Source organism: Lotus japonicus, chromosome 2 (assembly GCF_012489685.1).
Source record: "Lotus japonicus ecotype B-129 chromosome 2, LjGifu_v1.2".
NCBI lineage: Eukaryota > Viridiplantae > Streptophyta > Magnoliopsida > Fabales > Fabaceae > Lotus > Lotus japonicus.
The window spans coordinates 754,257-764,736 of NC_080042.1; the positions used below are offsets into that span (position 1 = coordinate 754,257).

A 10,480-nucleotide genomic window follows, 5' to 3' on the forward strand; every position below is an offset into this window, starting at 1 on the left:
ACTCGTGTTGTTACCGTGAGGCCAGTCGTCAGATCGGGATGTTACACTGGCCTAATCTAATTCTACCCAAAAAAGTAAATTGGAAACCCAGAAAAAGTAACTCACGAACAAAGCAAATAGACATGAAGAACTATTCAACTAAATTGAATAGAATAGGTAAAAGATCAACAACCCCATCAACGTGCATAGATTGAAGCGAAGTGATTGTTTCATTTTGAAAAAAGATAAACAAATCCTCAAACTAATCAGTCAAACCATCATCAAACAAGCATACAAATTGAAAGAAACAGTACAAGGTCACCACCCAGTTCATTCCTATCATCCATATTAAATAAAAACTACAAATTTCAGTGGAATAAAAAGAGAAAATACAATAAAAGAATACCTGAGTCTTCACAGTGGTGGAGCTATGTTAGGGCTTGCGGCGGTGGTTGAGGTTGATAAATGAACGCGGTTTGGATATGATGCGAAGGCGGCAGCTACACCACGAAGGTGACGAACGAAGAAGATGAAGAACAAAGGCATTTTGGTTCGAATCACCAGAGAATACGAAGGACCCGATTGTATCACGGTGATGATGAAGACTGGAGATACAATCCGATTGAAACACAGGCGGTGAAGAGGAGGCACGACGGGGACGCGAATTCGATGAACAGGGGCGGCGGTGACGGACACGGCAGTGATGAACAGGGGCGACGGTGATGGTTGAAGTTGCAGAGATTGGAATTTTGATTGTAGGGTTCTGAAAGATTATCCCCAAATTTAGATTTTTCATATTTACTATTTTTTGGCTAATTAAATTAATAATTGATTTAAAGGAAATTATATACTAATTACATTAGTTCATATAGTTGGGGGACCAAACTCTGATTTTAAGTTAAGATGATATGACACCCACTTACCACATGGCTTGCACTGATTGGATAAAACACAAAGAGCATTCCTGCCACCCTAAAAAACCATCATGTAAAAGTCTGCCTATTTTTGGAGCTCATGTGCAGCCAAACGACCAATCATTTCACCGCGGCCTGAGTTACTTTTCCACTGTTCCTTCCTCCCTGTCCCTCATATCTGGTTCCGTGATGTCAACGTAACCGTGCTAACTTGTCAACCCTCCACGTGCCCTTGTTCTTCTTCATCACCAAACAGGGACTATTTCAAGATCTTCCCTTTCCTTTCTCCCTTTGCCTGTTTTCTTGGACCTAGCATCATCATCAGTGTTGCTCCAACCCCACTAGTTTTCTTGCCCCAAATGGATGAAGGAACAGATTTTGCACTTGCCCAGTTGAGAAAGTCTGTTGAGAAGCTTGGTTCTTCTGCAGAGGCAAGTAACCAGCATGTTTTCTTTTGTAATGTACTAAGTGCATGTTTTGAAATTTCTGCAATTGATTCTCAAGTTCAGAATTTATTTTGTGGGAGAAAGAAGCTTCTGTGTGTGTAGTTACTAGGATTTTAGAATTGATTCTAAATTCAAACATGCAGTAACTGTGTATTCCAAGTTCAAATTTTAATTATTTTTTAGATTTTTGTTTATGGTTTTATTTTACCTCTTTTCCAGGGTTATGGGGACCCTACACTGATGAGGTTCTTGATTGCTCGATGTATGGATCCTGATAAAGCAGCTAAGATGTTTGTTCAATGGCGCAAATGGAGGGAAGCTATGGTGCCTGATGGTTACATTCCAAGTTCTGAAGTTCAAGATGAATTGGAAACTAGAAAGATCTTTTTGCAGGGCTTGTCTCAGGAGAAATACCCTGTTATGATTGTCCAAGCAAAGAGGCATTTTCCTTCCAAGGATCAGCCACAATTCAAGAGTAATTTCCTGCTTTTACTTCATGAACTTGCAACACTTTTTTTTTAATATAAAATATATAAAAATAAAATTCCATGGGTAAGATGAATTTTTTTTTTTATTTGTTTTGAAAGTTTGATGCTAGTATTGTCCGTTCAAAGATGCCTTTTTGATGTAATTTGTCCTAGTGGGGACCATCAGGCTAATTTTTTTTTTCTAGAGAATGGTCCCTCCCTTCTTAAATTTATGTGGCCAATTTATTTGCTCAAAATCCAAAATTTTAGAAAGGAAACTCATACCAATAATCGAGCTTCAACATCTCAATTGAGAGGTATACTTGGTTGCAGTTTTCCACATCATAGTAGTTGATTTTTCAATCAGTCTTTGTAACTCAAGTGCTTTTCAATCAGTCTCTGTAATTCAGGAGTATATGATTGTGATAAACTATTCATATTGGGCCCTCTATTTCTCTTCTTTTGATAGGAGAAAATTATTATTGAATTTAAATAACGAAATGAATTTTTTTCCAAATTATTTGATTATTCCACTTGTGGTGTTCTTGGGCGTCTAGAATGCAAGATCAAATGCCAAAAGAAAAATATCTATATGGATAATGGGTCATTTTCAGCTTTTTGCTTTAAGTTTTTGTGGTTGGATATTAATGTAAAGCTGTGCAATTATTTATCTTTTGCTTAAAATAGAACCTACTACCAGTCCATTTCTTTTATGATATTTGTCTTTTGCTTTCAAATTTATGATTCCTTTGAACTATTAGAGTTGGTATAAGCCTTAACGTTTCCATACCTGTCCAGTGTCCAGGTTTAAGAAATAGCACATATTGATTTACTTTAAAATGATGGTCATTTTTCTATTATTGTCCTCATATCACACATAAGATTGCCTTTACTAGTTAAGACATTACACAAAGAAAAAATGTTAAATGTGGTGATCTGCAACCAGGAGAAACTTGCTCGCAACAACTAGATGGCACATTTAGCTTTAAGTGGATGTTTGGTTTCACTTCTAAAAATCACATCTAGATTGAAGAGGGATCAGGCAACCCATAGTATGAAGACTCCAATTGAAAAACAAAGATAATGTTGATCCCAATATTGGATGTAGGTATTATGCAATGTGAATATGGTAAAATATAGATAGATATGTTTACAGTCTTTACAGAAGTATATCTGAAGCATGCTAACATTTCAATTCAAATACATATGATGATATAGTGAAAATATAATGACTCAGAAGGTTCAGTTTTAATATCCACAGCAGAGTCAACTAGGAAGATAAAAAAATGATTAACTAGAAAAATGTTACTGCTATGAACCAAAAGGTACTACAAGCACTGTCAGGACATCAGCAACCGCTTTATAAGGGATTTATTGCTTAATTTAGCTATTTAAAGCTCAACAAAGTAGAAATCAATTGTTAACTCTTGCTAATGAATATTATAAACTGTGTGGGAATCATTCAATTTTGCTATGGCCAAATAACATCTCCCATGCTGAAAATAACAAATTGCATTGGAATGAGACTGGAATCTGCATATGACAAGGTCACTTAATTTGTTGGCTTTTACATGGTAAACTGAATCAACATTTTCCAAAAGTTTAGGATATTGGTAAATGCAAAGTGTCCAAAACTACGTATTATGTAAATAAGCATGTATGTTTATATGTGACATAGTATGTATGTAAGTCATAGCTAGACTACTTAATTATTTCCAAACAATTCAACTCACTCATTTTAGCTAATAACTCACTATATGCTCAAACATCTTACCAACTAAAATGAGTGAGCTTGCAATAGGGCAGACCCTACTCATATTACCTATTGGACAATCTGTTGTCGACCTGGTGATATTACATTCGCTTGTAATTGTTTGAAAAAATTGAGTAGTCTACCTGTGTCATGTATGCATATATTATTTTACATAAACACTTCCATACTTATTTACATAAATATGTATTTAGGATGATTTGTACTTACCACTTATCTGAACTTTTGGAAAATCTTGATTGGCCCTTCCGAAAGGGTATAAGCATTCAAATACTAACAAAAATTCAGATAGCAGAAAGGAAGAGGAAATAAAGTGATTTCATTCAATAAAGTGATTTCATTCAATATGTTTTTTTTCTCCGTATTCTATGAATTTTAATTTAGTGATTCTTTATACATTTCTAATATGGTTATTGGTATTGACTATTGAGCATGATCGAGCATACATTTCTAAATAAAATTATTTCACAATTTCCTTTTGGTTCACTTTTCCAGCCTGGTCTGCTTTGAGAAGAGATTCATCAAATCAATTCTCTGATTCTGTATTCATATTTTATAATCCCAACTATCTGGCTGACTATGTTTTGTTAATGGTTTCAGAATTCGTTGTATATCTACTGGACAAGACAATTGCGAGGTACTCTCTAATTTTACTGCTACTACTACTTCAACTATGACAATGGTGCTTTTTATACCTTTTGTCTAGAGGAACCAATTTACCCTAGACCAAGGCATGGCAATGTAGAGATTTTTTAACTGTTAGGCTTCATGTTTTTGTAACTTCATCACTATCTTGCATAGCCTAAAGATAAATTTTGTTCCTAAACTTGTGATTTTAACCCGATTCGATGTGCCACCTAATGTTTGAATTTTGTCGCTTTACTTCCTATACCTGTTCTTTCCATTCAATTATGACAGAAATGACTTGTGAGGGGCACATTTATGCATTAAATAAGTCATTGTTGGGCGTGGAAACACCTTAGAGTGAATTAGTTTAAGTTGTGCTTGTGCATGCTTATTTGCATGCATTTTCCATGTAAAAATGGATTTTGGCAAGTATAGGATGATCGATTAGGAAATGATGGAACAACCACAGAGGGCAAGGTGTAAAGTACAAAGCAAAGAGGGAGACAATGAAATTGGTCCAAATCACAAGGTAGGAAGTTGAATTCAACCATTTGAGGTAGTTGTTGTGACTACAGCTGGGGAAAGCTACTTTAGTGATAGTGGAGGCTCCGTTTTTGCTAATGAATATTAAAATGTGCACTACGTGTTATCTAAACACGGGGATTGCGTCCATTATCAAGCTTGCTGCTTATGGAAGAACTTGATGTGAAGTTGCCAGATAAAGGATTGGGTTTGAGCTCATGACTTCAAGCCACGATTGGTCAAAACTAGTGCAATTGTCTGATTTCGCACCCCATGCACACAAGATAATTGGGCCTCACAAGCATTCTGCTGCTTTAGTCTTGAACTTTTGAGCCTTACCAGAAAAGAAAATTTTCTGCTTGTTATACATGTGAAACATGTAGATCGTCCAACTTCATTGGTGCACCGTCCATTTTCATTGGATTGTCAAAACTACGTAGTTAATTGATCCTCCCCCTGTATAATGAGCCTTGGCTTAGTCTCTGTATCATCTCCATCTGAAATATATCTCCTGTCCCCTGTTCCTTTACTTCATTGTTATGATGATCTGGGTTCTGATATTTTAATTTGCTTACTAGTTGTGGTTCCTGATCAGCTATCAGAATGGGCTGTGAAAGTCTTCTCAATAACATTCATCTTTATACTTAGGCTTATAAATGATCTAGCAAGAAAGAGTATTATTAAAGAGGGAAAAGCAACTGATGAAAACAAAAAAACAAGGAAAGAGGTAAAGAAATTCCAATCCAGAAATATGACATTTTTTTTCTTGGTATAAGACATGAACTTTTTTTCTGCATTTTGCTACCTGCCCCATGCTATGTCTTTCGTTCATCTAAATATTTGCAAATCATTAGAAGAGAATTCCTAGCAGGTAGAATTTTGATTTTCAAGCTGGGAAGCAAATATGTACCTGATTTATTGTTAGTTGTTACTATATCTTTGCCTTCATTTCTAAGATAACATGACAACTCATTTGATTTAAACCCTCCTAACAGCAATGTATATTTTATTGCCAGATAGTCATTTCTATCACGATTAATACTTCTATTCTATTGAATATTTATCATATAATATTGAGATTAATTGTTAATTTTTTTCTTATCTTCAGTGCTTTCAAAGGAAGGGAGATAGGAAACGAAAAGTTGATTGGGATTCTTGATCTGCAGAATCTTTCGTATAAAAACATTGATGCACGTGGGTTAATAACTGGATTTCAATTTTTACAGGTGACTTTCTTTGTTTTGTGCATATTATAAATGCTGATATACATCTTAAAATATTTCCATTTTTGTTTTTAAATTATTACAATCACTTTATCATGTCTGAACTCTGAATTAGCATCAAGCTAGGTTTGATTCTATCAATAATATCTATATCTATTGGAAAGGTATGTACAGCTTATACTATAATAAAAATTAACGGCTTTTGGGGTGAATACAGGCTTACTACCCGGAACGATTAGCAAAATGCTATATTTTGCATATGCCATGGTTTTTTGTGAGTGTTTGGAGAGTAGTTTCTCGCTTCCTAGAGAGGGCAACCCTTGAGAAGGTACTCATTACTGCTATCTTATGTTGAAATTTGATACTTGTGAGTTGTAAGCTTTAGTAGTTCACTGGCTATACATATATATATGCATCTCAGCTTTTTATATTGCCCTGCCCTCAGTCTCAGTCTCATTATGTAAGATTCTGGTTATTTGTTCCTGGATATGAAGATAACCAGGAACAAATCATAAAATGTTTCCCCTGTGCCATACCATGTCTATTTTGTATGGATAACTAAAAATGAAATACACTTAACTCCCCCTCAAACTGGATCTACTATGCTATGCTACTTCCAACCTTGAGGACAAGGTTGATTTTAGGGGGGGAGTATTGTTAGGATTAATTATATTAGGATTTAATTTATTTTAATTTAGGAATCTATCTTTATAGTATCTTTTATATTAGGATGTTCTCTCTTATTCTAGTAGTAGATCTTCTGTATTTCTTTGGGATTAAGTTATTGATATTAGGATTAGTTATTATAAATAGGAGTGCCCTCCTTAGGTTAGAGGCATGGATTAAATTATTGAGTTGTAAAGGGAACCAGCCCTATTGTAGAGGAACCAGCCTCTTGGTTCTGAAGAGGACCCAGCCTCTCAGTTCCTGTTTATCCTTTTTTATTTTAATATCAGTCTTATATTCAGAAAAATACCAAAAATATTCCCTTTTGTCCTATTTTCTCTATCGTTTCTTCACGTTAGGATTTTCGGATCCTAACATAGATCTTAATCTGTCCTATGGTTAACTCTAATCCCATTAAATGCGTTTGTTTATATTGTTGAGAAGTCTGAGGTTGAGTAGAGATATGACCAAGATAAACCTGATACATGGGAAGACAATCCTCACCTCTTGAGCTAGCTTTTGGGTGGAGTTAGGCCTCCCAAATTCTAATAGATGCCATGAATCTGTTTCTCTAGTTATAACATAAGTTGTTGATGCAAATCCCAGATCTGAACAACCTATATGTCAGTCCACTTCTGACATCTTCAGCACCAAGAATTTTCATTCCAACATCGAAGCGTCATGTTCTTTGTTAGATTCAGAACTATTCATGTACTTTCATCCAAGAGCTTAAGCTTTTAGGATAAATAGTTCATTACATTCCTTTTACAATTGAATGGTGCATTAACAACAGAAATGAATTGAACCAGAAGGAAAGAAATGTCACCATTAGAATTAAGGAATAAATTGAAGAATTTATGAACTTAAACATGCCACTTTCAATGTTAACTTTTTCTTTTGTACTCTAAAGTCTAAACTCAATACGGTATTTGGGTTTTGTAAGCTAGTTTATGCTGAATAATTATTTGTTAATAATACAATTTTGTTTCTAATTACTCATTTGAACAGAAACACTATCAAGTTACTTAGCTTAGAATTTTGTTTGACCACTTTGTATTCTATGATTGAACATACTTCAGTTTCCAATTTTATAGGCTCAAATGAAGCAGATTTAATTTTCATGAGCTTTTGTTGGTGGATGCAGATTGTAATTGTAACCAATGAGGATGAGAGAAGCAAGTTTATAAGTGAGGTTGGTGAAGAGGTTCTCCCAGAAGAGTATGGTGGAAATGCAAAGCTTGTAGCTATACAAGATGTTGATTTGACACCACTAGAAAATGGAACAACAAATTAACTGATTGATCGTAGGGGGCAAATCTTATGCTTATAATCTAACCCCTTCCCATCTATCAGAACTTCCCTTCCTAGAAACTTATTTAATAAACTAATATTGTCAAAGAGAATAATTGAAATTTTCATGTATAAGGACTTGCTTATATGTTTAACTTGTATTGTTACCCTTGTGTTGCACGGTGGTATTCATTTTTTGTTATAGAGTTAAAATTTAAATAAAACGATGTTTTTATAGGTTTATTTAAACAAAGTTTTTTAATTAACAAAATAAAGTTAATTTTAGATACAAGAAAAGTAAATTTTGAAGTGTTTTATGTGGGTTGAATGTGTCTAAGTTTAATTTGTAGTATCGTAATAATCATATTAATGTTATTTTTTTTACGTTTATTTCAATGTTAGAACTATTTAATTTGGTAAAGCTTATTTGTTTTATAGAGTTGAAATGGCATATATGAGCTAATAAAAGGCATTAAGTAAATAATGATTTTATTAATATATTTTTTGCAAATATAGTAATTACATTGAGAATCAAACTTGAAATTATGATTGACCTATTGGACATCCTGAAATATAAGATAAAAAATAGAAGACAATAATTAGTATAATGGGATAAACTTAATTGGATTTGATTAATATTTATTAATTTAAAATTTTAATACAATGACTACATGGAGAGGAAAGTTACTATATTTTTTTTGATAAAAATACGGTAGAACGGAGAGAAAGCACCAGGAAACTATTGCGTAGGGTGCTATTGGCATGTTGGGAGACCGACAGAGATCCATTCTAGAGTAGGAGAGCCGGGGGATCTCCCGGAGAAAGGTTATCCACCAACTGAGACGTAGGGGGATTCGATCCCTCAACCTATGTGGAGGTGAGAGTAAAAATCGGAACATGTGGCCAGTTATACGAACCCAAGTTGGTAGTTTTTTGGAAAAACAGAATAGAATATATATAATAAAGAGGCAAAGCCCCATAAACAGTACGGGATTACAAGAGCATAAACAAAACAGAATTGAAGATAGCAGGAACTAAAAAGCAGAAAACAAGAAACAGCAAAACAGAAGGAAAAACAGCAAAGAAAATTAGCCAGATTAAACACGGAATTAATCTCTCCTAGCTTGAGAAAGAATGGGCGCGCAACAGCGATTGCAGACTACAACAAGACTTTTCTGCAACTCAGCAGCACCTACCAGACCTCAGTAATCGAACCAAAACAGGGCTCATAAATCAGTAACTACAAGGTCAGCAGCATTTGCAGAACAAAACCGTAATGGTTCCATCCTATTGCAACCTTCTTTGGCCAATAAGATTGTCTTATCGATTGCTTCACGAAAGATATGATGAGACCCCACACAATTAACTTGAGTGGCCAGAAATCAGCTTCAACATTCATACCTGACCTTTACCTGAAATTAGAGAAACTTTGAGGTCTCTCCTCCTACTACCGACAATTGCTTTTTGTTGTAACAAATTTTGTGCAAAGAAAATCATAATAAATTTGTCATTAGTATAATTAATTAAATTGTTTAATAAAATCACAATCACAATATATATCTTATCCTTATCCTAATTTGATATTTATATATGTTATAAATCCGAAATAGTTTATTATGTCCTATAGAATTTTTTTTGGTACATCGGAAAATTAACAAAAAACAGAAAAGAAAACTAAGGCATAGCAAGAGAGTCCTTCAGCAGGATAAGCTGAAGCTCACTCGCCGGCTGACTAATAGTATGAACACCAAGAGTCAAGAGACTGTGCCCATGTTTGGCAAGTCAATCCGCAACTGCATTACCATCACGATGCACCCAATTAACAGTCACTCTCCAATCCCTATTCATGATTGTCATGATATCTTTGAGCATTAGAACCTGAGGATGATGCAGGGCCCGATCTTGGTGTGCACGATCAAGAATGTTCACCAAAGCTTCACAATCAACATCACAAGATATCTTTAATAGCCAAGGTTCCACGCCATTAGAAGACCATCTCGCAATGTCGTAGCTTCCGCTACAAAGGGGTCACCACCGTGGGCAAAGGAAGAAAACCCCGCCAGCCAACAACCTTCCTTATCTCGCAGCAAACCTCCTCCACACATGCGTATTCAGCTTCTCTGTAACTGCCATCCGTATTAAGTTTAACAAAGTCTTCAACCGGAGGACGCCAGACATTGTTAAGAAGACTCGCTCCAATGTATAACTGATCTAGTTAAAGAGCATGTAAAACTCATCATGCTCACGACACAAGTTATTCCAAGCAACGGTGAAAGGCCACGGGTGGGGATCAAGCACCATATTATTCCGCCACTTCCACACTCCCCAGAGACAGACCACAAACTTTACTGAATTAGTACCTCTAACTTGCGAGACTACCCAATCTGTTAACTCAACGGCTGCAAAATTATTCCACGACCAAGCACCCATCTTTGTCCAAAGCTCCCGAGAGTGGGGGCAATCTCTGAGGCTGTGAATGAAGTCTTCTCGAGCAGAGGAACAACGAGAGCAGCTCTCCGACGCTGATAAATGGCACCTAAATCTGTTGGCGTTAAATGGTAATGCTTGGTGCATC

At 35.3% G+C, this 10,480-nt stretch overlaps 1 protein-coding gene across 1 annotated transcript; it reads left to right on the forward strand.

Annotated features, from left to right (window-relative positions):
* Window positions 1–972: 972 nt before the first annotated feature.
* On the forward strand, window positions 973–8,072 carry LOC130737356 (sec14 cytosolic factor). Its single transcript, XM_057589100.1, has 6 exons — window positions 973–1,324; window positions 1,559–1,814; window positions 4,178–4,214; window positions 5,835–5,952; window positions 6,167–6,277; window positions 7,760–8,072. Exons 1-6 carry the CDS (start codon window positions 1,253–1,255, stop codon window positions 7,907–7,909), a joined length of 744 nt encoding a protein of 247 aa, XP_057445083.1. The 5' UTR covers window positions 973–1,252; the 3' UTR covers window positions 7,910–8,072.
* The last annotated feature ends 2,408 nt before the right edge of the window (window positions 8,073–10,480 follow it).

Excerpts from the sequence above, each read along its gene's own strand:
- LOC130737356 (XM_057589100.1), top strand. The coding sequence starts at position 1,253 with ATGGATGAAGGAACAGATTTTGCACTTGCCCAGTTGAGAAAGTCTGTT. Across the intron at positions 1,325-1,558 it reads AGCTTGGTTCTTCTGCAGAG|GGTTATGGGGACCCTACACT; the intron begins GCAAGTAACCAG and ends CCTCTTTTCCAG. Across the intron at positions 5,953-6,166 it reads CTGGATTTCAATTTTTACAG|GCTTACTACCCGGAACGATT; the intron begins GTGACTTTCTTT and ends GGGTGAATACAG.